Source organism: Drosophila subobscura, chromosome E (genome assembly GCF_008121235.1).
Source record: "Drosophila subobscura isolate 14011-0131.10 chromosome E, UCBerk_Dsub_1.0, whole genome shotgun sequence".
NCBI classification, from domain to species: Eukaryota; Metazoa; Arthropoda; class Insecta; order Diptera; family Drosophilidae; genus Drosophila; species Drosophila subobscura.
In genome coordinates, this window is record NC_048531.1 from 11,094,572 (window position 1) to 11,117,826 (window position 23,255).

Genomic DNA, 23,255 nt, shown 5'->3' on the forward strand with positions numbered 1-23,255 from the left:
CGACATAGTAGGCTGTTATCGAGTTTGCTTTTTACATTTGAACATTTTGAAGTCATTCATTACATTTGTGTTTGGAAATTGAGTTGAAGCACAGGTAGTGAAATAAAAAGTTATTCAGTTATGCACCAAGAATTCGTAGTGTGAAACGAGTTAGTGTTTAAATTTCAATCAAACATTTATTCAATATCCGAGACTATTTCTGGGTCATCCGCATCGGCATCAAGTTCGTTGTGCTGAAAATTTACGTGAGTTTGTTCGTGCAATTTTAATACCTCTACGGTTTGAAATCTTCTCCAGCACACGCGGCAAGCGTAGTTTCTAGAATTTTCGCGTTTGTGAACCCTCTTAATGTGTTTTTTGAGAATAGAATTCTCGCGAAAGTGTTTCTGGCAGTGAGGACATGCTAGGCGGGGCTGTGAGTGTGTCCGCCGGTGCACTGCGAGGGCAGACGTGCTCTTGTACGACTGGCCGCACACTTCGCACGTGTAGTTTCGCTGGCCGGAGTGCACGGTGAGGTGTTGCTGGTATTCCCACTTGGAGGGAGCGTTGTAGGAGCACAGCTTGCACTGCCACTCCACTGGCTTGAAGTGGTAACGGGCCCGATGCTCCAGCAGCTTGGAGGCACAGCCGAATCCCTTGTTGCACACACTACAGACGTTGGGATTCTGGCCGCTGTGCACTCTGTACTTGTGCACCTCCAGTTGGTATTCGTTGAGGAAACTACGCCTGCACTCGTCGCATACAATGACTGTAATGTGGTTGGTGGGCATGAACTGGACGAGTCTGTCGTAGTAGGCGGGATAGCGACAGTACCAGCTCTGGCTGCGTACCTTACTGGCGAACTGACGCTCGAACCAGGCACTGAGAGATCGGGAGCTCGTGCAGACCACCTGCGGCAGAAGCGAGAAACCGAAACGTTGGGCCATCGCATCCGAAACCCGTTGGGCACTCTCCAGGCGCTCCTTTCTGAACAGCCCCTTGTGGGATTGCCACAGATGTGTGTGCTGTTCTAGAAGATCTATGAAATAATGGATTATCTCTGGACTCGTTCGAAGCAGACTGTAGAAGGGTTTCTGGGGCGTGTTTAGGACGTAGTTCTGCTAGAATTTAAATATAATTAATCAATTGTACGCCAGCAGACATTACTACCTACAGCTTGGCTGCTTTCGCTTTCCTCTTCTCTCTCCGATCCGCGGCACAGTTCATTTTCGTCCGATTCATCGAGAAACTCCACGTTTGTAAAGACCTGTACGTGCTCCTCCTCACTTTCTGATGCGCTATTATCTTGGGCATCCTTTAGATTTGCCATTTCTAGTTCTACTTCGTCCTGAATTTCGCTATCATCGCCGTCGAACTCGATGGCAGCTGTGTGCTGGCGTCTTAAATGTGTCATGAACGCTTCCCATCCGGCGCCAGTAAATGCGCCGGCACTGCAAAGGCAGCATTTTATTACAATTGTGCATGTGGCGTCCTGCTTCAAATATACCCGGGCACTTTCCACATAGTTGTTTTTGTTTGTGTAACACGGAGAATTCATAATTTTTTCATTTTAAAACAGTGTCAGTAAACAAATTGCAAAACAAATGTAATGCTCATCGATAGTATCGATAGTTTAGAAACGCAAAGAACTGATTCAGGCTCATTTGGGTCGTTCATTTGGCAAAATTTTTCAACAAAAGTTGTATTTATTTACCCGGCTTAGATTGCGAGATGTCACATCCATTCCCGCCTGAATATATACGCAAATGGATGAATCTGCTTAGGAATGGAGCACAAATTCCTAAGCATACTATGCTTGGATCGCTGAAATCTGGTAAGCAGCGAAAAGCATTCGCTTCGGAATTTACACTGTTTATTAATAAAAATCTTTGCACAGACGAACAGAGCCTGGCTCTGGAGTATGCCATAAACATGAGTATTTTGGTGGTCCAAGGGAAAGGCATGCAGAAGGCTGTGTCCTTTTGCCAGAAACTGAAATCGATTCCCACCTCATTGACGGACAGATATTGCTACGAGTGCAACCTGCCTGGCGCACTAAGGGGCTGCAAATCGTGTTCGCGCTCCTTCCACGAAAGCTGTCAGCGCAAACATCCGGAAAAACCAACGTACGGTGTGCCCTCGGACAAGGGCCAGTCGTATAGATTCCCACCGAATGAATCGGACACTGACGTCGAGACTGCCAGCCAAGAGGAGCAGACAGAGGCGGCCCTCTCGATGGAGAACCACCAGCTGGACCACAATAGCAACATCAACACCAGCCCTATTTACCCCTTGCCATCTGTGAAGTGCGAGAGTCCATATTGGGACGATAATGACGTGTCCTTTGTCAGCGAGAAGCCAGCAGCGCGTCAGCGGAAGTCAAAGATTAAGACTGAGCCACCGATTATAGAGCCGGATTCGTCTAGCGATCTGGAGAAGTGCACAGCCTGTCGTCTGATGACGCAGGCAAGGATCCGCCACCCGCCGCATTTGGACAGGGAAGAGCTCAGTTGCTTGCTTCGCTACTCATGGAACAAGCACCAGAGTTGGCTGACCGCAGATGTGGACAAGTACATGACCAAGCATTACAACAATCGCGATAGAGCGCTGGTGAGGCGCATTCTCTTCAAGACAAACACGCTCGGCCAGGCGGACATTGAGCGTAGCATTGAGGGCCAGAAGTACGAGTACTTGACGGAGTTCCTTGTCGATTTGCTCGACCTGCAGCACAACATTGGCGTCTTCTTTGGCCCCACGGCAAGGGAGTACAAGGACACACGCTGGCTGTTGCGCGATGTCACGCACGATATACGGGAAATCCGACGTTGTCCGGATTGTTTCCGCAATTCCAACCAGACGGAGTGCAGCATGTGGTTTGCCAAGCCCTGCCTTCAGCGCCATGAAGTGGTGTTTGCCAAGCAAGCCGGCTCGCCCCACTGGCCAGCCAAGGTAAGTAGTAGTAATGAAGTATTAATTGACAAGGTATGACAGCCTCTTTTTCTTTATAGGTGATTAGCGTGTCATCGAAAACGCCGATTAAATACGATGTGCGCTTTTTTGGCACATACCATTTGCGTGCATCCGTCTTGGAAAAGGATATTATTCCGATAGAGGGTTATGTGCCATTTAAGCAGAAAGCTAAGATGTCTAAAGGCATGGCCGCCGCCATGAAAGAGTTGACGTGCCATACTTTGCTGGCCAAATTATCGCCCGATCTCTTCAGCTTTCACGCAAATCCCGCCGACACCAAAGAAGCCATCGATAAAGCTCTGTCCCATTGCCTGGAGCCTACAACCACTGCGACTCCAGGCAAGCGTGCGCGTCGTTCCACGCCAGGCGTTAGTGGAAAAATTCGAAAAATTAGTGCAACCACTCCAGCACCCACGCGTGTGATGCCACAGCGTCGGTGTTCGATGTCGGCTCGGCTCGCGGGTAGAAATGAGGAAAGGAATGAGCTTGAAGACTTGAAATCAAAGCTAAGTATTTGCGAAAATCAGCTTTTGAAAAGCAATGAAGAACTCGACTCAATGAGAAAGAGTATTGCCGAAATCAAGCGCAAGCGCTGGTGCCAGAAATGTCTGCAGGAAGCGAAGTTAGACTGCTGCTTCAATGCGTCCTATTGCAGCGAAGATTGTCAGCGCCGGCACAAAAAACGTCACCAGCGTAAGTGCACGGCAGAACGCTGAAGTATGGAACAGTAAAGTATGAAAACTGCGTCAGAAACGCTTTAATTATTTTTTTTGACTTTATTAGTATTTCCTGAGAGCTAATCTACCTGAAAGTGTATATCTAATGGAGACTTTTAGTTATGTATGTATATATTTAAAGATGAATAAATTATGGTTAAGATGCTAGACCTGTCGAGAGGCGTTGAAGAAGTGCCTCCGGGTCCAAGAGTCTTGCGGCGTAAAATTACTTGTGTGCTTGATTTTGCATTAAAATATATCTAGTCACATTTTCTATGCGCATGAATTGCTGCTCCCAGTCCATATCACTTACCTCATTGATCCTAAACGTCTGCAGCCGATTTCCGCCAACGAAACGGCCAACCAGATGGACAGCGCAACCTGAAAAGCAGATCATGGATAAAGAAAAAATATGTGGCAACAAGTGGTTAAGCTTGCCCGTGGACAATGGTTTCATATCGCCATCGAAATCGTAGTAAATGCCTTGCAAGATGGGTCCTTCACTGCGAACCAGCAGGGTGTGCTCACTCTTCTTTCCTTTGATAACGCGCACCAGTTTACCTATGAAATGTGCGACGATTTAATGTATAATAAAGGCTAAAGGCTTTTAAATTATATTAAGCCCCACCATATACGTTCCAGATGGCATTCAAATCGGGATACAGTTTGTGGCTGTTCAGACAGAAGTCCACGCGCCCCACTAGGCTTAGCAAATCGCGACCCGGCTTGGTCATGGGCGAGGCTGGCGGCTCTGCCATTGCCATGTGCTCCATTTTGATGGTTGCGGCGGTGGCTTTGGATTTGGATGCAACGCACAGCGGTTTCGGTTGCAGCTTCGGTGGTGGCATATAAACAAATTCATGCGACGCCCTAACTCGGGGAACCTCTTCTACGAACCCTTCATATTTCAGTTTTTTATCCTTCGGGCATACCGTTAGCTTTGTCTGCCGGAGCTGGCTGCCAGTTGCGCGAGAAAGTTCTGCGGCAGTTGTAAAGCTGCGATTCAAAAGGGACGCATTATTTCCAAGCTGGCTCTTGAACTTCGCTTGGCTATTAAGCAGCGATGTCTTTGGTTTTCCTTTTAACGAAATATACTTAATAATTGTCCAGGGACTGCTTTAATTATAATAAATTTACCCTTGCTGAACATTTCAACGGATCGCTTGTAGATTTGTAGAAATACATAGATGCTAGCGATACATCGATAGGTGACTCTTGGTGCTGGAAAACATCATGCCGACTTGCTGTCCTTTCCAACACTGTCACTCCCGCTGTCCACGCGAGTGCCAAGTTATTATATTTTTTTACATGCATATTTGATAATAAAACAGTTCTTTGATCACACTGTATTTACCTGAGACGCAGCCATGAGTACGATTCTGGAGAAAATCTCGGCCATCGAGTCGGAGGTAAGCGGAGCCACAATCAACACAGAACGAAACAAAACTAACCTGTCTGGGTCTCTTCCCGTCCCCGTCCCCCTCTGCACAGATGGCACGCACGCAGAAGAACAAGGCGACATCGGCGCATCTGGGTCTGCTAAAGGCCAAGCTGGCCAAGCTTCGACGGGAGCTGATCTCGCCCAAAGGAGGCGGCGGTGGCACTGGAGAAGGTACGTCGACACGCGTCATCATTTCAATATACAACTAATTGGTAATCTCTTCTAGCCGGCTTTGAGGTGGCCAAAACGGGAGATGCAAGAGTCGGGTTCGTCGGCTTTCCTTCGGTGGGAAAGTCGACGCTGCTTTCGAATTTAGCCGGAGTGTACTCGGAGGTGGCCGCCTACGAATTCACAACCCTGACGACGGTGCCTGGATGCATCAAGTACAAAGGAGCGAAGATCCAGTTGCTCGATTTGCCCGGTATCATCGAGGGAGCCAAGGATGGCAAGGGTCGTGGTCGTCAGGTGATTGCCGTGGCCCGCACATGCAATCTAATCTTCATGGTCCTGGATTGCCTCAAGCCGTTAGGCCACAAGAAGCTGTTGGAGCATGAATTGGAGGGCTTTGGCATTCGGCTGAACAAGAAGCCACCAAACATTTACTACAAACGGAAGGACAAGGGCGGCATCAATCTCAACTCAATGGTCACTCAATCGGAGCTGGACACGGATCTGGTCAAGACGATCCTCTCCGAATACAAGATACACAATGCGGATATTACGCTGCGATACGATGCCACTAGCGACGACCTGATCGATGTTATTGAGGGCAACCGTATCTATATACCGTGTATCTATCTGCTGAACAAGATTGATCAGATCTCCATTGAGGAACTGGACGTCATTTACAAGATTCCGCATTGTGTGCCAATTTCGGCGCATCACCACTGGAACTTTGACGACTTGCTCGAGCTGATGTGGGAGTATCTGCGGCTGATTCGTATTTACACCAAGCCCAAGGGACAACTGCCAGACTACAATTCGCCCGTGGTTCTCCACAACGAGCGGACCAGCATCGAAGACTTTTGCAACAAGCTGCATCGCACCATAGTCAAGGAGTTTAAATAGTGAGTGCAAATCTAATGTATGGGAATTTTTCATGGAAATATTCTTTTATTTTTAGTGCGCTCGTTTGGGGCTCTTCGGTGAAGCACCAGCCGCAGAAGGTGGGCATTGAGCACGTACTCAACGATGAAGACGTGGTGCAGATTGTGAAAAAGGTTTAGAGCTTCGTGTTGTTTACATATTTATTATGTTTGCTTGCAGTTTTGCATTTGAAAATAAAAAACGAATATGCTGTAATTTATTGAACTTATTTTGGATTTGACTCTCGAGGCAACTTAACATTGGTCTGTTAAGTCCAGTGCGAAGGGTGTTCTGTTAAGCGCATCTGATTATGAATAGCGTTTTCCAACACCAACGCATCGTGCATGCCGTTTTGTTTATTTTTGATTGTACAATTTCAATAAAGTAAATAACGCATTGCTTAGATGGTGGAGCTAAAGAAAGGCGAGTCCCTTATCGAGGCTAATGTCTGGGACCCAGGAGACAGCAAGGAATGGGCGACACCCATCAAGCCGCTGGAGGAAAAGTGGAAGTTACTGCCGGCGTTCCTACAGGTGAAGGGCCTCGTCAGGCAGCACATTGACTCCTTCAATCACTTTATCAATGTGGACATCAAGAAGATAGTGCGTGCCAACGAGCTCGTCACCAGCGGAGCCGACCCCCTCTTCTACCTGAAGTACTTGGATGTGCGGGTGGGCAAGCCCGACATCGACGATGGCTACAACATAACCAAGGCGACCACGCCGCACGAGTGCCGCCTGAGGGACACCACCTACTCGTCGCCCATTACCGTGGACATTGAGTACACTCGCGGCACGCAGCGCATCAAGAGGAACAACCTGCTCATCGGCAGGATGCCGCTCATGTTGAGGTGCTCCAATTGCGTGCTGACCGGCAAGTCGGAATTTGAATTGTCCAAACTGAACGAGTGTCCGCTGGATCCGGGCGGTTACTTTGTGGTGCGTGGCCAGGAGAAGGTGATACTCATCCAGGAGCAGTTGTCGTGGAACAAAATGTTAACCGAGGACTTCAACGGCGTCGTCCAGTGCCAGGTGACGTCCTCCACCCACGAGAAGAAGTCCCGAACTCTGGTGCTGAGCAAGCACGGACGCTACTACATGAAACACAACTCCATGACGGACGATATACCCATTGTGGTCATCTTCAAGGCGTTGGGCATTGTCTCCGACCAGGAAATTATGGCGCACATTGGCATAGACGCAAAGTCACAGAATCGTTTCGGTGCCTCCCTGCTGGAGGCCTTCAACTTGAAGGTTTATACCCAGCAGCGGGCTCTGGACTACATGGGTGAGTGCATCCTCATGCTGTTTACTGCGAAAGTAGCTGTCTAATTTCCACATTCTTCAGGCTCCAAGCTGGTGGTGAAGCGCTTCCAGAGCGCCACCACAAAGACACCCGCAGAAGAGGCGCGTGAGCTGCTGCTCACCACGATCCTTGCGCACGTTCCCGTGGACAACTTCAACTTCCAAATGAAGGCCATCTACGTGTCCATGATGGTGCGACGCGTGATGGCCGCCGAGCTGGACAAGACGCTCTTCGACGATCGCGACTATTATGGCAACAAGCGTTTGGAGCTGGCTGGCTCCCTCATTTCGCTGATGTTCGAGGATCTGTTCAAGCGCATGAACTGGGAGCTGAAAATGATTGCGGACAAGAACATACCCAAGGTGAAGGCGGCGCAGTTCGATGTGGTGAAGCATATGAGGGCGGCACAGATTACCGCCGGCCTGGAGTCGGCCATCAGCTCGGGCAACTGGACCATCAAGCGCTTCAAAATGGAGCGAGCTGGCGTCACCCAGGTGCTGTCGCGCCTCAGCTATATCTCCGCTCTGGGCATGATGACGCGGGTGAATTCGCAGTTCGAGAAGACGAGGAAGGTGTCCGGTCCCAGATCGTTGCAGCCGAGTCAGTGGGGCATGCTCTGTCCGTCGGACACGCCTGAGGGCGAGGCCTGTGGCTTGGTCAAGAATCTGGCACTGATGACGCACATCACGACGGAGGTGGAGGAGCGTCCGGTGATGATTTTGGCATTCAACGCCGGTGTCGAGGACATACGGGAAGTGAGCGGCAATCCCATCAACAATCCGTATGTCTATCTGGTGTTCATCAACGGCAATGTGCTCGGCCTCACGCTGAATCACAAGCATTTGGTGCGGAATCTTCGCTACATGCGCAGGAAAGGCCGCATGGGCAGCTTTGTGTCCGTGCACACATCCTACACCCAGCGGTGCATCTACATACACACCGATGGCGGACGCCTGTGTCGTCCGTACATCATTGTGGAGAATCGCCGTCCGCGGGTTAAACAATTCCATCTAGACGACCTGGAGCGGGGCGTGCGCAAGTTTGACGATTTCCTCTTGGATGGCCTCATCGAGTATCTGGATGTGAACGAGGAGAACGACTCGTTTATTGCGTGGAACGAGGAGCACATAGAGGAGGGCACCACCCACCTGGAGATTGAGCCATTCACGCTGCTGGGCGTGTGTGCGGGACTTGTGCCTTATCCGCATCATAACCAGAGCCCCAGGAACACCTATCAATGCGCCATGGGCAAGCAGGCCATGGGCATGATTGGCTACAATCAAAAGAATCGCATCGACTCGCTGATGTACAACCTGGTCTATCCCCAGGCGCCAATGGTCAAGACCAAGACCATTGAGCTGACAAACTTTGACAAGCTGCCGGCCGGACAGAACGCCACTGTGGCCGTGATGAGTTACTCGGGCTACGACATCGAGGATGCGTTGATCCTGAACAAGGCCTCCATTGATCGGGGCTATGGACGCTGTCTGGTGTACAAGAATTCCAAGTGCACGGTGAAGCGTTATGCCAACCAGACCTTTGACCGGATCATGGGTCCCGTGAAGGATGCCCTCACCAACAAGGTGATCTTCAAGCACGATGTCCTGGACACGGACGGCATTGTGGCACCGGGCGAGCAGATCCAAAACAAGCAGATTATGATCAACAAGGAGATGCCGGCGGTGACGTCGCTCAATCCATTGGAGGGTCAGTCGACCCAGGTGCCCTACACAGCGGTGCCCATCAGCTACAAGGGGCCCGAGCCCAGCTATGTCGAGCGGGTGATGGTCTCTGCCAACTCGGAAGAGGACTTCCTCATCAAGATCCTTCTGCGACAGACGCGCATCCCGGAGATTGGGGACAAGTTCAGCTCGCGGCACGGACAGAAGGGTGTGACGGGGCTCATTGTGGACCAGGAGGACATGCCCTACAATGATTCTGGAATTTGTCCGGACATGATCATGAACCCCCACGGCTTCCCCTCCCGCATGACAGTGGGCAAGACGCTGGAACTGCTCGGCGGCAAGGCCGGAGTACTCGAGGGCAAGTTCCACTACGGCACGGCATTTGGCGGCTCAAAGGTGGGCGACATTCAGGCGGAGCTGGAGCGGCACGGCTTCAACTACATGGGCAAGGACTTCTTCTACTCGGGCATCACTGGAGCTCCCCTGCAGGCGTACATCTACTCCGGCCCGGTCTACTATCAGAAGCTGAAGCACATGGTCCAGGACAAAATGCACGCCAGGGCGAGGGGTCCCAAGGCCGTGCTCACACGACAGCCCACCCAGGGCAGGAGTAGGGAAGGCGGCCTGCGCCTTGGCGAAATGGAGCGCGACTGCCTCATCTCGTACGGCGCCAGCATGCTGATTATGGAGCGTCTAATGATTTCGTCAGACGCCTTTGAGGTGGATGTGTGTCGCACCTGTGGCCGCCTGGCCTACTGCTCCTGGTGCCACTTCTGTCAGTCGTCGGCTCACGTCTCCAAGATATCCATGCCGTATGCCTGCAAGCTGCTCTTCCAGGAGCTGACCAGCATGAATGTGGTGCCCAAGATGATACTGGAGGACTACTAACAGATGGACGCTGAATTTATGTATAAATAAAATGTTTTTGTCCTCTTTGGCTGCAATGAGTACAGAAAATACAGTCTCCGTTTTAATGCTATTTCAACGAAATAATTCAATTTTAAAAAATAGAAGAGGTTCAATTCTAAGATAAGATAATGTTTAAGAGAAGCTAGGAAAACATAATTTTAATAATAATTTATGAAAACAGGGTATCCAAGGCACATAATATGGCATCCCGCATTTGGCAATGGAAAAGCGCTAGATCTAGTTGGAAATTGGCTAAATTGGCAACACTGAGTACCTGGTCCATGCGGATTCATCGACGTGCGACCATCCCTAGTTCGCTGTAGCGATTAATTACCAAAAAAAAAAATAATAATTTTATATTTGCGCATAAAAATGGTATTAATAACGCCAGTTTCCGCGCCGGAACATGGACTGCTGTACACGGCCAACAATATCAAGCTCAAGATGGGCGACAATATTGTGGGCGAAGGCACAATTTACATAGCCCAAAAGTGAGTCGGTCGAAAAATGCTCGCATCGCCAAAATGCCGGCGTCTACAATTGTTATTGTCTCGGCTCTCTGCTCTTTTCAGTTCCCTCTCTTTTCAACCAAGCGACCTACCCGACGGCATATCAATCGAGTGGAAGCAAGTGAGCCTTCATGGGATTTCTTCGAATCCAAGGAAGTGCATTTATTTCATGCTGGACCACAAAGTGGAGTGGAATGGCGTGTATGGGGGAAATCCGCAGCAACCCATTGTCAACGGGCAGAACGGTGGTGGGGTAGAGGCAGACGTTGACGAAGGCAATGGCAGCGACGAGCACGATGAAGACGATGAGAACTTTGAGGATGCTGTCGACGAACAGTTTGAGGAAGTTACAGAGTGCTGGCTGCTGCCCGAGGATATACATACAGTCGATACGATGTACCGCGCCATGACTACTTGCCAGGCCCTGCATCCGGACTCGGCTGACAGCAATTCGGAGGACAGCGACCCCATGGAAGATGCTGGAGGAATGGTCCTGGAGGACCAGGACATGGCCGACGATGCTCTAACACTTGGCCGCAACGGGGGCGAAGTCGGAGGCATGCAGAACTTGACCCTGGACGACGACGATGAGCGCTTCGAGGACGCCGATGAATAAACCTAACACAGATACTAAACTCCGTATTTATATTTGGAATCTTATATAAATTTAAGACTAAAGTGTATGAAATGTTAAGATTATATTTGATTAGCTTTTGGAATATTATATAATAAACGCTATAAGCGCGCTAAAGAGCTAAGAACTGTTTTCCTTTTTGCTTTCCCGATTTCTTTTAATTTCGGCGTCCAAATCCTCCTCGCTAATGGGTTCGGATAGCTAAAATATATTTTAGAATATATATTTGTTACAGTGGAGACTCATGTACCTTACCGCCTGGGCCACATCTGCCATGAGCAAAGCCTGTCTGTAAGGATCGCCATTTGATGGGACTTTATCGTAGTTCCAGTAGGTGAACTCATCAAAAACACCAGTGAGACGCAATTGACGGTCTGTAGACTCGCTCAAAGGCTTCTCCGTCTCCTGCAGGACTATCCCCTTGTAGCCTTCGGGCACTTGTATTCGATGGCCCACCAACGGGTAGCCGCGCAAGGCATTGGTCACTACCCCCGATCCGTACTCGGGCGCTTCACGTGTGTAATTGTTGAAGTACGTCTCCACATTTGCGTTGCCATCGCCATTTACTTTAGCTGGCAAATAGTGCAGATTCAGAGTTTTGCTTTTAGCCAAGTTCTTTCCATTGAAATCCAAAGTAATTGACATTATGGAAACAGGATGGGATTTGTGAAATAAACTAAATTATAAACAATACAATGCCGCCAAAACGCTGCCCTGCAAGTGTTGTAAGTCGGCACAGTCGGAAAATAGCTGTTTTTATAGGAAAAACAGCCAACTCGTTTAACAAAACTATTGAAACTTATTCAACAAATTATATTATTTTGTATACTTAAATAATCTTGTGGATGCTTCATTGTACAATTTTATGCAGATTAATTAGGTCGAGAGTTCATAGTTTGGACATAGCTAGAATTAGCTATTAAAGTGCTGAATTGTCAACAGTGATGACAAGTGCTCAACAAGGTTTCTGTATGATGAAATACGTTTACCACCACTGAAACACACCAACAAAAATGGCGTTCGTAGAACTAATTTCTGCGATACATTAGTTTATAAACGTGCGCAAAAGCAACGGAGAGGGCAGTTAATAATGTAGTTTAACTAATCAAAAAGTGAAAACCCATAACGAATAGCTGAATAAGCATAGCACGCGCTTTATAATAAATTCTCGTGGTTTTGCTCCCTTCCGTACCTCCGTCGGTCGTCGGCTGCCTTCCGTTGCTCGCATTCGCCGTGCGTAAAGCGAAAGAATATTTATTGCAATCGCGCTGAAATAGAGCACACTACATATAGACGAGCGTACATATAAGCACATGTGTATAGTTTATAATAAATTTAAAGTGATTCGAGCCACCAAATTTGCCTCAATTGATTATTATTGCAAATTTTTGCAACATACACACACACACGCCCGTACAAATACGAATGCAAATGCGAGGCGCACCCATACAAGAGCAGAAGCTAAATTAAAGTTAATTAAACGCCTAGTGGAATTTAATTTAATACAATTTATGAAACACATAATAAAGTAAAGCCTCAGTTCCCTTGCCTTGCAAGAGAAGGGCGTCGGTGTGCTTGTGTGTGTGTGCGTACGTGAGTGAGCGAGACATGTGCGTGTGAATTGTTTTCAAAGCAGCAGCAGCAACAGCAACGGTAACAGCAAAGCAGCAAAACAATTTCGGGTGAGTTCTCGTGCATATTTTAGTTGGCTACCTGCAAGCCCAGCCCTACCTGTCACCTGTCTCGTCTTGCTGGAGCAAAAGAAGAGAGAGGTGATGAACGGGCGTTATCAAAATTGTTGGTGCAATGGCGAAAATATTGATAAAATAACCTTTTTTCGATACTGTTCTATTGCAGTTTTTTTTGTAACTAACAAATCGGTGTTAGCATGCTTATGTGTGTGTGCATACAATGACACAAAACCGCAACTGCAGCTGCAACAACAACAACCACAGCCAGCGTCAAGGCTATCGAAAACAGCAACAAGAACTGCAACAGCAGCAACAGCAGAGGGAGAGACAGCAGCTACCTTCGGCAATGAAATTATTTCTTGCTGCGTCCACCTCCACCACTACCATCACCTCCCACTCCTCCCTTCGCCAAAACCAGCAGCAGCAGCAGCAGCTAGAGAAACAAACATGCTGCTTGGTCGCCGTCTAATTGTCGTATAAATAATTAATCGGCATACAAAATAAATGCACGTATATTTACAAAGGCGCAACAATACCAATTAAAAGTCGGAAATTATGAATAAATTGGACTATCCACGTCGCAATGGTACACACAAAGTTCGAATAACGAGTAAGTACAAAAAATGCATTTAATACGATCTCCCAACTTTGCTCTAAACATTCACCCTTTTCCCCATTTTACAGTATTGTGTGCTCGCAACTTGGCTCGCAAGGATTTATTTCGTGAGTATTTCCTTTTTGATGTGGCACTTAAGTGGGCAAGTTATTCGCGTGCTCCAAAATCATATTTCCACTAGGAAATATTTTCCCCATCCACTCTTTCCGATCAGCTACGAATTTATGCATATGAAATGAAGTATTGCTAAATTTAGCACTTCCTTTTGTCTACTTTCATTTTTCCACAAATTGCGGCACTACCTTTGCCTTTGCTCCTCCCCCCAACAAATAAAATGTGTGAATGCCCGAATGTGTGTCTGTCTGTATCGTTGTGCCATATCTGAGCTCTTTTTTTCCATATATTTTCTGTTTAGATATAACAAAAGTGATTATTACTAATTTGCTTTCATTGCGGGCTCACTCGAACACACACTCACACACACAAACACACTCACGCAGGGGCACGAGGCATACATTTTTCTTTCCCACTTTTTTTGTTATTTATTATTTTCGCTCCCTCTCGTTTCTTGTCCACATTTTTTGTTTTACACATCGCTGCACTTAAATCACGCTCTGAGCATTGCCCAACAACTGCCTAAAATATATATTATATGTAAGCATACGATCCCAAAGATGGGATTGTAGCCCTGATAATTTCAATGTGGAACCCCCCGTGTCCAGTGTCTCTCTCTGCTGCTGCTGCTGCTGCTCTTGGCTTACATTCGAGGCGGGGAACTCTTTTTGTTTCTGCCATACTTTTGTTTTATCGACGGTTTCTGATTAGATTTGAGCTCTGAATATACTCGAACACTTTATGGGGCCCACTGCCTGACGCCTGCACTGTCATCAGTGGGAGAAACCTTGGAAAATGGTACCTTACGGGTTTTTACTTGAAGCTTTTCGTTATAAATAGATCCCTACCCGAATACTGACACTACGGCCCCTGTGACTAATCGATTTGAATGGGGTTTTCTATTGACCCCCAGGCACAGCAACCCTTGGCTTTTGCTTATCAAAATAGTTAATTCCTCCCCCCGGTACAGATAGCAACTGGAAAATGATATCTTTACTGCTGCTGCGCCAGCAGCTGTCCAAAAATTGCAAGATTTCGCTGATCAGAGCACTGGCAGATGGAAAGGGCTCGCCCAAAGAAGGCAGTAGTCCCAGCGGAAAGCCAAAGGAAAGCACTAAATTTCCATTCCAGAAGCCCCCACCAACGCCACTAAAATTCCCCGTTGAGGATGAGGAGGAGCATAGAGCGAAGCATTTGGTCGATTTGATTAAGAAGAAAGTAAGGAAAGCTCTAATCGTCAATGATACGAAAAAGAAATATGAGTTGAGCAGATTGAAGCCTCTCACCCACTTCCCAGTGAAGTCGGTCACACGCACGTCCACATTTCCCGTCAACCAGATGCTGCTGGAGACCGAAGACGACCGGCTGGAGGAGGTGCTTCATAAGGCTGCCAAAAAGGTGGAGAGGGAGACGCGCGGACGCATGGCAGGGACTTGGCCTGCTGTGGCACAGAAAGCAAAAGGTCCAGCTGGGCCAGGAGCCTCAAAAGTGTACCTCCCCGCAAGGCAGGACCTCCTCCACCCAGTAAACCACCACCGGGCACACCCCCGCCACAGACAAAGAAAACATTTGGCCCACTGGCCGATGCGGATCGCATCTTTACCAATCTGTACGGTCGCCACGACTGGCGCCTGAAGGCCGCCATGAAGCGCGGCGACTGGTACAACACCAAGCAGATCCTGGAGCAGGGTCATCTGTGGATCATCAACGAGCTGAAGACCTCTGGGCTGCGCGGCCGCGGCGGTGCCGGCTTCCCGAGCGGCCTCAAGTGGTCGTTCATGGACAAGCCACCGGATGGCAGGCCCAAGTTTCTGCTGGTCAACGCGGATGAGGGGGAGCCGGGCACCTGCAAGGATCGCGAGATCCTGCGCCACGATCCGCACAAGCTGGTGGAGGGCTGCCTGATAGCTGGTCGTGCGATGGGTGCCAACACCGGATACATCTACATTCGGGGAGAGTTCTACAACGAGGCATGCAACCTGCAGTACGCCATCCTGGAGGCCTACAAGGCTGGCTACCTCGGGCCGAACGCTTGTGGCTCCGGCTTCGAGTTCGATTTGTATGTGCACCGGGGAGCCGGTGCCTACGTGTGCGGCGAGGAGACATCGTTGATCGAATCCTTGGAGGGAAAGGCGGGCAAGCCGCGCAACAAGCCCCCCTTCCCGGCGGATATCGGAGCCTTTGGCTGCCCCTCGACGGTGACAAATGTGGAGACGGTGGCGGTGTCTCCCACCATCTGTCGCCGCGGCGGCAACTGGTTCGCCAGCTTCGGGCGCACCCGCAACTCGGGCACGAAGCTCTTCAACATCTCTGGCCACGTGGAGCGACCCTGCACCGTCGAGGAGGAGCTGTCGATGCCCACGCGTGAGATCATTGAACGGCACGCCGGCGGCGTCATCGGTGGATGGGACAATCTGCTGGCCATTATACCGGGCGGCTCGTCCACGCCCTGCATTCCCAAGGAGGACGCCAGCAAGGCCATCCACGACTACGACGGGCTCATGGCCGTGCGCTCCTCCATGGGCACCGGCGCCATCATTGTGATGAGCAAGCAGACGGACATCATCAAGGCCATCGCCCGCCTGGCCGCCTTCTACAAGCACGAGAGCTGCGGCCAGTGCACACCCTGCCGCGAGGGCCTCCACTGGGTGAACCTCATCATGCAGCGCTTCGTGACCGGTCAGGCCAGAGTCGAGGAGATCGACATGCTCTGGGAGATCACCAAGCAGATCGAAGGCCACACCATTTGCGCCCTGGGCGACGGAGCCTCCTGGCCGCCCCAAGGCCTCATTCGTCACTTTCGTCCGCTCATCGAGCAGCGCATCAAAGAGCGTGCAGCCTGCGATGCAGCAGCAGCACCGGCAGCCGCTTCCTAATTGTCACGCCGCTCATTATTCCATTTCTTTTGTTTTATAATAATCCAATAAAGAGGCGACGACACACGGCATACGGCACACGGCACAAACTTCATGCTAGGCTGCCTGCCACGCCTGCCCCCCACCTCAGCGGCGAGTGAAAGTGCAGCCAGTCGTGCAACTTCCTGCTCTTCAATGGGGAACTGTGCCACGTAGCGTAAAGCGGAAAAAGGGTTGCAAATTTGACAAGACAGTTGGCCCGACGCCAGTCTCGAAAGCTTCGCTTACTTTTTACATTTCGCGCTCTTCAGCCATCGAGAGAGTTGCTTTTCCCCAAACGGGTTACCCTGAGTCGAAGCCTGAAAAGGGTATCCATCCAAAAGGCTACACGACTCGACTGTTTGTGTTCTCTGTGGCATGAAATCAATCGGAGCAGCTGTGTGGCGACAACAGCAACGGACATCAAGGGTGGGGGAGACACGAGACTCAAATTACACGAGCCACAAAGGAGAGGCTCTGGGGACTCCTTAAAGGAGTCAGCCATTGGCTGTGCTTTTATTTACTTACGAACTGAGTCAGCAGATGGATCCATTGGCCTTAGTTCTGCGATATTTATGAGTCGTACAAGTAGTTTCCTAATTGTTTAATTCCCTCGGAATGCTGCTCGTGCGCTTAATTTGTCAAGACTTCGGTGCGGGGCACACTATCGGCTGTGGGACGATAAGCAACGACAGCAACAGCGGGTGGGACGGTGCTTGATTTGATAGCAGAGATTGGCTGATAGTTGCCTTGACTAAATGACACACTTGGCCCCAATCTTCCACCCACCGATCTGCACAGATATTTAATTGTTTAGATTCATATTTAATTGATTTATTTTCACATTAGTTTTCCTCATCCGTAGGGATTGAATGGCGGTGTGGTGGGTATTTGCGGCATGGATCCTTGTCGGGGCTGTGTCCGTGCTCGGAAGCGATTCGAGTCGAAAGGTGAAGCTTCTCCTCCTGTGGCCAGGGCTAGGAACAGGGCCACCAGAAAGCCCAGCAGATGCAGCCAGTTGGTAGACATTTTGTAGACGGTAGGAAGATTGTAGAATGATGCTCCAAACTGATGAATGTTTCTGCTTTTATACACGATTCCGATCACTGGGTGGGGGATGGCCCCGCGTTTGATAGCGATAACCCCTGGGGTTCTGGCATCGAGGGGAATCACTTACAATCACAAGGGGAACTTCTGCTGCGTCTGCAGCTGCCCCACATGATCAAGCTCTGCCTCTGTTGTGGTCTCCTCCAAAGGGGAGAAGATTATTCCTGGCGTTGTCCTCTGCTGGAGTTCAAGGCAAAGTGGATTGATCTGCAGACGCTGCGTGAAGCCAGGATGTTTGTGGGGATATGTGTAAACCTGCAGAACTACCAGCAGCAGCAGAAACACCACAAACTTGAAGCGATGCATGCTGAAGAGGAACTATTTCCCCCATTGGGATGATTAGATGCAACACTCTCGATATCTGCTTTCCATTCCGATTTTGAGGCACGCAAGCCCACCATTTATATCACATTATTTACAATGCAGATTGCTTGAATTGTTTGCTAATCATTGACAATTATTTGTTGCTGTTTGCAGGCCTCCCCGATCCCTTTGCCAAGGTCCAGGTGGATGGCACGGGTCAGGTGTACTCGACGGAGATAAGCAAGTCCTCGCTGGACCCCAAATGGAATGCTCACTACGACCTGTTCCTGGGCCTGGCCGATGCCATCACCATAACCGTGTGGAATCAGCGAAAGATACGCAAAGGCAGCGGCTTCCTGGGCTGTGTGCGGATACCCGCCTTCACCATTCAAAGCCTCAAAGGTGCAGGATGTAAGTATCCCTCAAGCCCTATCCCTCTCTCGCTTTGTTGCTGATTTGATAATTGTTTGTGCTTTCAGTTCAACGCTTGGATCTGGGCAAACTATCGCCGGACGACGATGAGCTGGTGCGTGGACAAATTATTATATCGCTGCTGTCGAAGGATGGCCCCAGCAGTGGCAATCCCCTGGCCATTGTGGGGCCCAGCGGCGATGTGCGGGGACCCTCCGAGGAGGACTCTTCGGAGGACAGCCTGCCCGAGGGCTGGGAAGAACGGCGCACGGACAACGGACGCATCTACTATGTGAATCATGCCACAAAATCCACACAATGGGACAGACCCCGACAGCCGGGCGGCGGCACCTCACCGCAGCAGCGGCATCACAATGGCAACAACAGCCACGGAAATGGCCAGGCGCCGGCGGGTCCTACGCGCTCCACGACCTGCACCAATCTGCTGAATGGCGGCAATCGGAATCGAGAGACGTCTTTGACGGGGTCGGACGAGCGACGTCACTCCACGGAGATCCTGTCCAGCGTGGGCAAGGAGAACACCAGTCCCACGACTCCCATGGCCTCAATCGCCACCACACCTGGCAAGAAATCCTCCTCCACGACCACCACAGGCGGTCGCACCTTGGAGGCGCGCAGCGGCAACGAACCGGCCACGCCCACAAGCAGCACGACAACGACAACGTCGGCGGGAACGGGTCGCATCCACAGCAACAATGACAATCACGTGAATCATGTTAAAACGCCAAAGCATCAAACAAATGGCCACGGCCATGGCCATAGCTCCCATACACCCGTCGAGGGCACCTCCACATCGCCCACGGGCCAGCAGAACTATGTGAACGGAAATGCTCAAAGTGGGACAGCACCAGGGAGTGGCAGTGGTGGAAATGGAAGCTTCCAGGCGGCACAGCCACAAAGCGCCAGCAATGGCTGGACACAGGAGGAGACATCAGCAACGACAGCAACGACAACGACAGCGACAACGACGCCACCCAGGCACAATCAGAGCCAGAGCCAGAGTCCACCCGCAACGAATGCAGCCACATCCCCAGCGCCGGCAGTTACGCCCGCGGCCAACGGCAACACAGTTCACAGTCCGAATGCAAACAGCCAGCCAGGAGGGGGTGGTAGATCCTACACTGCAACGACCCCTGGCCAGCGTTCGCAGCGTCGCAGCTCCCGGCAGCAGGGTGGCGATGAGTCCTCCACACGGCGTCGCTCCTCGCGCGGCACGCGCAACGGTGGCAGTGCTGCAGGAGGCGGAGGAGGAGGATCTGGACAGAGACTGGCATCGGCCGCCATTGCAGCTGCCAATCAGGCGGCGCGTCCCTTCCTCGACCTGCCCTCCGGCTACGAGATGCGCACCACGCAACAGGGCCAGGTGTACTTCTATCACATACCCACGGGCGTGTCCACGTGGCACGATCCACGAATACCGCGCGACTTTGACACACAGCATCTGCCGCTGGACTCGATTGGTCCCCTGCCCAGTGGCTGGGAGCAGAGGAAAACGGCCTCCGGGCGGGTCTACTTTGTGGACCACAACAACCGCACCACACAGTTCACGGATCCGCGGCTCAGTGGGAGTCTCCTGCAGCTGATTCGACGGGGACCTGTGCCGCCAACTGGAGCAGCAGCTCCTGGCGCTGCCACACCACCTACGACAGCAGCAGCAGCGACGGCGGCTGCCACGTCCTCGCCAAATCCCACGTCTGCATCCAATCAGCCGGCTACACCTGGCCCTGCGCCTGCACCAACAACAGCAGCGGCAGGAGGAGCAGGTTCTACGACAGCACACACGACAGCGACAACGATAACGAACACCCCGCATCGCATTTGTCCGGAAGGGCTGCCGCAGGGCCTGCTCGAAGGTGCTGACCTGCTGCCAAAGTATCGCCGGGATCTGGTCGGAAAACTACGCGCCCTGCGCACCGAGCTGCAGACGATGCAGCCGCAGTCCGGCCACTGCCGGCTGGAGGTGTCGCGCAACGAGATTTTCGAGGAGAGCTATAGACTGATAATGAAGATGCGGGCCAAGGATATGCGCAAGCGCCTGATGGTCAAGTTCAAGGGCGAGGAGGGACTGGACTATGGCGGCGTGGCCCGCGAGTGGCTGCATCTGCTCTCCCGCGAGATGCTCAACCCGCAGTACGGCCTGTTTCAGTACAGTCGCGACGACCACTACACGTTGCAGATCAATCCCGACTCGGGCGTGAATCCGGACCATCTCTCCTACTTTCACTTTGTGGGCCGCACCCTGGGCATTGCCGTGTTCCACGGCCATTGCCTCGACGGGGGCTTCACCACGCCCTTCTACAAGCAGCTGCTGAACAAACCCATCACGCTGGGCGACATCGAGGGCGTCGATCCGGAGCTGCACCGCAGCCTTACCTGGATGCTGTAAGATCAGTCCTTACTCTGTCTTGATTTATCGTTAACCTTTCCTGTCTTTATTCGTTTTGCAGGGAGAGCAACATTAGCGGCATCATCGAGTCGACATTCAGCGTGGAAAACAATAGCTTTGGGGCTCTGGTGGTGCACGAACTGAAGCCCGGCGGCGCCGCCATACCCGTCACCGAGGAGAACAAGCGCGAGTACGTTAAGCTCTATGTGAACTATCGCTTCATGCGCGGCATCGAGCAGCAGTTTCTGGCACTGCAGAAAGGTCTGTATTAAATGATTCTCTCCCCAGAGATTGATAGTAATCGTACCGACTGAATCTCTTTTGCAGGCTTCTGTGAGCTGATACCCAGCCATCTGCTGCGACCGTTTGATGAGCGGGAACTGGAATTGGTCATTGGGGGCATCTCGAGCATCGATGTCAACGATTGGCGCAACAATACGAGACTGAAGCACTGCACGAACGAGACGACGCAAGTGCTGTGGTTCTGGCAGGTGCGAAATGATAACTCAATCACCTTACCTTTCGATTTTCTAATCAAAATTGTATTTATTGTGTGTCGCCGCACCCATTCAGGTGGTCGAGTCGTACAGCTCTGAGATGAGAGCACGTCTGCTGCAGTTTGTGACGGGTTCGTCGCGGGTGCCGTTGCAGGGATTCCGTGCGCTGCAGGGATCCACGGGTGCAGTGGGGCCACGCCTGTTCACCATTCACCTCACCGTCGACGTGCCCACACAGAACCTGCCCAAGGCGCACACTTGCTTCAATCGGATCGATCTGCCGCCGTACGAGAACTATCAGCTGCTCTGCGATAAGCTAACCCAAGCGGTGGAGGAGACCTGTGGCTTTGCCGTGGAGTAGGGACCAAACGATCGATAGAAACATCCCCCCACACACCCGATCCACGCATATGCAAATACATAGGCACCAATAAATAAATATACACATACATATACCATATACCATATACACAAAGGCACATGCGATGAGGACGCGTATATCAAAATTCTAGGGACCTTGATCCCTGCTAATTATAAATAACTGTTTTTTTACCATTTGATTTTCTGTTTGTTGATGTTTAATCGTGTGTGCGCTGCGCATTTTGCAGTTGGAAATCAAATCAATTATTTAGCGAGCATGTACGGGACTCTCTCTCATCTTATACATAGTTACCAAGTGCATATATACATATACATTTATATATATATAATATATATACACCCCACACACACCTTCCTTCCTCCCTTCCTCCCATAAAGCGTTTATATATTATATAAACATCTGTATTTGTATCGTCTGTCCATCATCGGCATAATCAACCTCCCCTCCCCTCCCCTCCCCCCACAGGGCATTTGTTCGTTTACGTCGCGGCGCATGTTATAAATTGTAGTTTAAAATATTGCGAAACCAATTATACATACAAATATTATACATTGATTATACATACATACATATATCATAGTTGATAATTAGGCATTAAAAACAAATTTTAATTAATTGTAGGCATTGGACCGGCAATTCTCTGTGCTTTTGTTCAGTTTAATATATATTTTTGATGTTTATTAGTTACATTTTGTACATTTATAAAAACCAATCGAGAAATCACTGCTAAGTTTTTAATTATTGTTTAAATTGTCCTTAAATACACAATACACACCCGACCCCACTCCGCACTACACAACACACAACATGCTCATAGACACCCACACACCCACACACACACACACACACACCGCATTATTTTTTATAAGTATTGAAAACACGATACGATGACAAAACAAAACACTTGAAAAATTACTCAATTCGTAATTTAGATATTTTTTAAATAAATGCAAATTATTTAAATTCAATTACATTATACGTTGCTTTTGATTTTAATTGATAATTCGTTTCGTTTCGACCGGTTCGGTTCGCCATTTACGCCAAAATCAAAAAACGGATCAATTACGGATCAAATCGCATACATATAGACAAGTACATATTTACATCAGTTTTTTAACGAAACGAATTGGACAAATTTTTAGAAGGTGATATTAGTGAAAATTTTTAACTGTCTTTAATCTTTAATTGAAGCGAAACAATTGGTAGTTATTTAAGAGACCCCAGCCCCAGAGCCTTCCTAGCCCCAATTCCTCAGCCCACCCACCTTACAGCCCGAAATGTGTATTGCATATGTGAAATCCACTGATTTAATATAGAACTTAGCCCTAAACAAGATACAACACAAATTGATCGTTAACTTTTAGCTTTAGCGAGCTCTAGGATGTGAACCACTAAGAGTTCTGAGGCAGAAACAGAAACCCTACAAACATTGACAAGGACTCTGCTCCGATAAACAAAAGGGATTAATAAATAAATGAGATTGAGCCTTATAAACCATGTATTTTTTATTGAAACGTTGAATTTTGATAGCCCTTAATGTGAAAAGTTCTGACAGGCGCGCCCCCAATGCGTGGGTTGGCAAAAGCCAACTTTAGTCAA

At 49.8% G+C, this 23,255-nt stretch overlaps 11 protein-coding genes across 12 annotated transcripts; 6 read left to right on the forward strand and 5 right to left on the reverse strand.

Moving 5' to 3' along the window:
• Positions 1-114: 114 nt before the first annotated feature.
• Positions 115-3,886, forward strand: LOC117890167 (protein kinase C-binding protein 1). The gene is made up of 4 exons (XM_034794865.1): positions 115-245; positions 1,703-1,813; positions 1,877-2,928; positions 2,988-3,886. Exons 2-4 carry the CDS (start codon positions 1,711-1,713, stop codon positions 3,663-3,665), a joined length of 1,833 nt encoding a protein of 610 aa, XP_034650756.1. The 5' UTR covers positions 115-245; positions 1,703-1,710; the 3' UTR covers positions 3,666-3,886.
• On the reverse strand, positions 151-1,572 carry LOC117890169 (zinc finger and BTB domain-containing protein 41). 2 transcript variants are annotated; one of them, XM_034794867.1, is made up of 2 exons: positions 1,154-1,572; positions 151-1,100 (listed from the first exon to the last, which is right to left on the reverse strand). In XM_034794867.1, exons 1-2 carry the CDS (start codon positions 1,535-1,537, stop codon positions 177-179), a joined length of 1,308 nt encoding a protein of 435 aa, XP_034650758.1. In that variant the 5' UTR covers positions 1,538-1,572; the 3' UTR covers positions 151-176. The 2 variants fall into 2 exon arrangements, with proteins under 2 accessions (XP_034650758.1, XP_034650759.1); XM_034794868.1 differs by having other exon boundaries at positions 151-1,097; positions 1,154-1,571.
• On the reverse strand, positions 3,873-5,034 carry LOC117892759. Its single transcript, XM_034799184.1, has 4 exons — positions 5,020-5,034; positions 4,294-4,759; positions 4,104-4,226; positions 3,873-4,046 (listed from the first exon to the last, which is right to left on the reverse strand). Exons 1-4 carry the CDS (start codon positions 5,032-5,034, stop codon positions 3,892-3,894), a joined length of 759 nt encoding a protein of 252 aa, XP_034655075.1. The 3' UTR covers positions 3,873-3,891.
• LOC117890171 (GTP-binding protein 128up) lies at positions 4,912-6,408 on the forward strand. The gene is made up of 4 exons (XM_034794870.1): positions 4,912-5,074; positions 5,157-5,277; positions 5,333-6,173; positions 6,230-6,408. The coding sequence occupies exons 1-4, from the start codon at positions 5,033-5,035 to the stop codon at positions 6,330-6,332; spliced, it is 1,107 nt and encodes a 368-aa protein (XP_034650761.1). The 5' UTR covers positions 4,912-5,032; the 3' UTR covers positions 6,333-6,408.
• A 130-nt stretch (positions 6,409-6,538) lies between these two features.
• On the forward strand, positions 6,539-10,139 carry LOC117890162 (DNA-directed RNA polymerase III subunit RPC2). The gene is made up of 2 exons (XM_034794858.1): positions 6,539-7,479; positions 7,540-10,139. Exons 1-2 carry the CDS (start codon positions 6,597-6,599, stop codon positions 10,068-10,070), a joined length of 3,414 nt encoding a protein of 1,137 aa, XP_034650749.1. The 5' UTR covers positions 6,539-6,596; the 3' UTR covers positions 10,071-10,139.
• A 245-nt stretch (positions 10,140-10,384) lies between these two features.
• Positions 10,385-11,358, forward strand: LOC117891333 (methylosome subunit pICln). Its single transcript, XM_034796753.1, has 2 exons — positions 10,385-10,582; positions 10,664-11,358. Exons 1-2 carry the CDS (start codon positions 10,464-10,466, stop codon positions 11,214-11,216), a joined length of 672 nt encoding a protein of 223 aa, XP_034652644.1. The 5' UTR covers positions 10,385-10,463; the 3' UTR covers positions 11,217-11,358.
• LOC117891335 lies at positions 11,284-11,958 on the reverse strand. Its single transcript, XM_034796755.1, has 2 exons — positions 11,490-11,958; positions 11,284-11,435 (listed from the first exon to the last, which is right to left on the reverse strand). The coding sequence occupies exons 1-2, from the start codon at positions 11,877-11,879 to the stop codon at positions 11,355-11,357; spliced, it is 471 nt and encodes a 156-aa protein (XP_034652646.1). The 5' UTR covers positions 11,880-11,958; the 3' UTR covers positions 11,284-11,354.
• A 260-nt stretch (positions 11,959-12,218) lies between these two features.
• Positions 12,219-21,894, forward strand: LOC117891737 (E3 ubiquitin-protein ligase Smurf1). Its single transcript, XM_034797331.1, has 8 exons — positions 12,219-12,916; positions 13,092-13,535; positions 13,610-13,648; positions 18,134-18,370; positions 18,439-20,773; positions 20,839-21,038; positions 21,105-21,268; positions 21,351-21,894. The coding sequence occupies exons 2-8, from the start codon at positions 13,481-13,483 to the stop codon at positions 21,633-21,635; spliced, it is 3,315 nt and encodes a 1,104-aa protein (XP_034653222.1). The 5' UTR covers positions 12,219-12,916; positions 13,092-13,480; the 3' UTR covers positions 21,636-21,894.
• LOC117892475 (NADH dehydrogenase [ubiquinone] flavoprotein 1, mitochondrial) lies at positions 14,640-16,574 on the forward strand. Its single transcript, XM_034798727.1, has 3 exons — positions 14,640-14,873; positions 14,927-14,960; positions 15,042-16,574. The coding sequence occupies exons 1-3, from the start codon at positions 14,640-14,642 to the stop codon at positions 16,529-16,531; spliced, it is 1,758 nt and encodes a 585-aa protein (XP_034654618.1). The 3' UTR covers positions 16,532-16,574.
• On the reverse strand, positions 17,354-17,620 carry LOC117891740. The gene has a single exon (XM_034797335.1). It carries the CDS (start codon positions 17,576-17,578, stop codon positions 17,405-17,407), a length of 174 nt encoding a protein of 57 aa, XP_034653226.1. The 5' UTR covers positions 17,579-17,620; the 3' UTR covers positions 17,354-17,404.
• On the reverse strand, positions 17,689-18,076 carry LOC117891739. Its single transcript, XM_034797334.1, has one exon. The coding sequence runs from the start codon at positions 17,960-17,962 to the stop codon at positions 17,729-17,731; it is 234 nt and encodes a 77-aa protein (XP_034653225.1). The 5' UTR covers positions 17,963-18,076; the 3' UTR covers positions 17,689-17,728.
• Positions 21,895-23,255: the final 1,361 nt, after the last annotated feature.

Bases quoted from the DNA above. Each gene is read 5' to 3' on its own strand.
- LOC117890169 (XM_034794867.1), bottom strand. From the start codon at position 1,537: ATGAATTCTCCGTGTTACACAAACAAAAACAACTATGTGGAAAGTGCC. The intron at 1,101-1,153 runs GTAGGTAGTAAT...TTTAAATTCTAG, and splicing joins AAAGCGAAAGCAGCCAAGCT to CAGAACTACGTCCTAAACAC.
- LOC117890167 (XM_034794865.1), top strand. From the start codon at position 1,711: ATGTCACATCCATTCCCGCCTGAATATATACGCAAATGGATGAATCTG. The intron at 1,814-1,876 runs GTAAGCAGCGAA...ATCTTTGCACAG, and splicing joins GCTTGGATCGCTGAAATCTG to ACGAACAGAGCCTGGCTCTG. The intron at 2,929-2,987 runs GTAAGTAGTAGT...TTTTCTTTATAG, and splicing joins CGCCCCACTGGCCAGCCAAG to GTGATTAGCGTGTCATCGAA.
- LOC117890171 (XM_034794870.1), top strand. From the start codon at position 5,033: ATGAGTACGATTCTGGAGAAAATCTCGGCCATCGAGTCGGAG. The intron at 5,075-5,156 runs GTAAGCGGAGCC...CCCTCTGCACAG, and splicing joins TCTCGGCCATCGAGTCGGAG to ATGGCACGCACGCAGAAGAA. The intron at 6,174-6,229 runs GTGAGTGCAAAT...TTTTATTTTTAG, and splicing joins ATAGTCAAGGAGTTTAAATA to TGCGCTCGTTTGGGGCTCTT.
- LOC117892759 (XM_034799184.1), bottom strand. The intron at 4,227-4,293 runs GTGGGGCTTAAT...CACATTTCATAG, and splicing joins TGCCATCTGGAACGTATATG to GTAAACTGGTGCGCGTTATC. The intron at 4,047-4,103 runs GCAAGCTTAACC...TCTGCTTTTCAG, and splicing joins TATGAAACCATTGTCCACGG to GTTGCGCTGTCCATCTGGTT.
- LOC117890162 (XM_034794858.1), top strand. From the start codon at position 6,597: ATGGTGGAGCTAAAGAAAGGCGAGTCCCTTATCGAGGCTAATGTCTGG. The intron at 7,480-7,539 runs GTGAGTGCATCC...CACATTCTTCAG, and splicing joins GCGGGCTCTGGACTACATGG to GCTCCAAGCTGGTGGTGAAG.
- LOC117891333 (XM_034796753.1), top strand. From the start codon at position 10,464: ATGGTATTAATAACGCCAGTTTCCGCGCCGGAACATGGACTGCTGTAC. The intron at 10,583-10,663 runs GTGAGTCGGTCG...TGCTCTTTTCAG, and splicing joins ACAATTTACATAGCCCAAAA to TTCCCTCTCTTTTCAACCAA.
- LOC117891335 (XM_034796755.1), bottom strand. From the start codon at position 11,879: ATGTCAATTACTTTGGATTTCAATGGAAAGAACTTGGCTAAAAGCAAA. The intron at 11,436-11,489 runs GTAAGGTACATG...AATATATTTTAG, and splicing joins TGGCAGATGTGGCCCAGGCG to CTATCCGAACCCATTAGCGA.
- LOC117891737 (XM_034797331.1), top strand. From the start codon at position 13,481: ATGAATAAATTGGACTATCCACGTCGCAATGGTACACACAAAGTTCGA. The intron at 13,649-18,133 runs GTGAGTATTTCC...TGCTGTTTGCAG, and splicing joins GGCTCGCAAGGATTTATTTC to GCCTCCCCGATCCCTTTGCC. The intron at 20,774-20,838 runs GTAAGATCAGTC...TTCGTTTTGCAG, and splicing joins CGCAGCCTTACCTGGATGCT to GGAGAGCAACATTAGCGGCA.
- LOC117892475 (XM_034798727.1), top strand. From the start codon at position 14,640: ATGATATCTTTACTGCTGCTGCGCCAGCAGCTGTCCAAAAATTGCAAG. The intron at 14,874-14,926 runs GTAAGGAAAGCT...TGAGTTGAGCAG, and splicing joins TCGATTTGATTAAGAAGAAA to ATTGAAGCCTCTCACCCACT. The intron at 14,961-15,041 runs GTCACACGCACG...GTGCTTCATAAG, and splicing joins CCCACTTCCCAGTGAAGTCG to GCTGCCAAAAAGGTGGAGAG.
- LOC117891740 (XM_034797335.1), bottom strand. From the start codon at position 17,578: ATGTCTACCAACTGGCTGCATCTGCTGGGCTTTCTGGTGGCCCTGTTC.
- LOC117891739 (XM_034797334.1), bottom strand. From the start codon at position 17,962: ATGCATCGCTTCAAGTTTGTGGTGTTTCTGCTGCTGCTGGTAGTTCTG.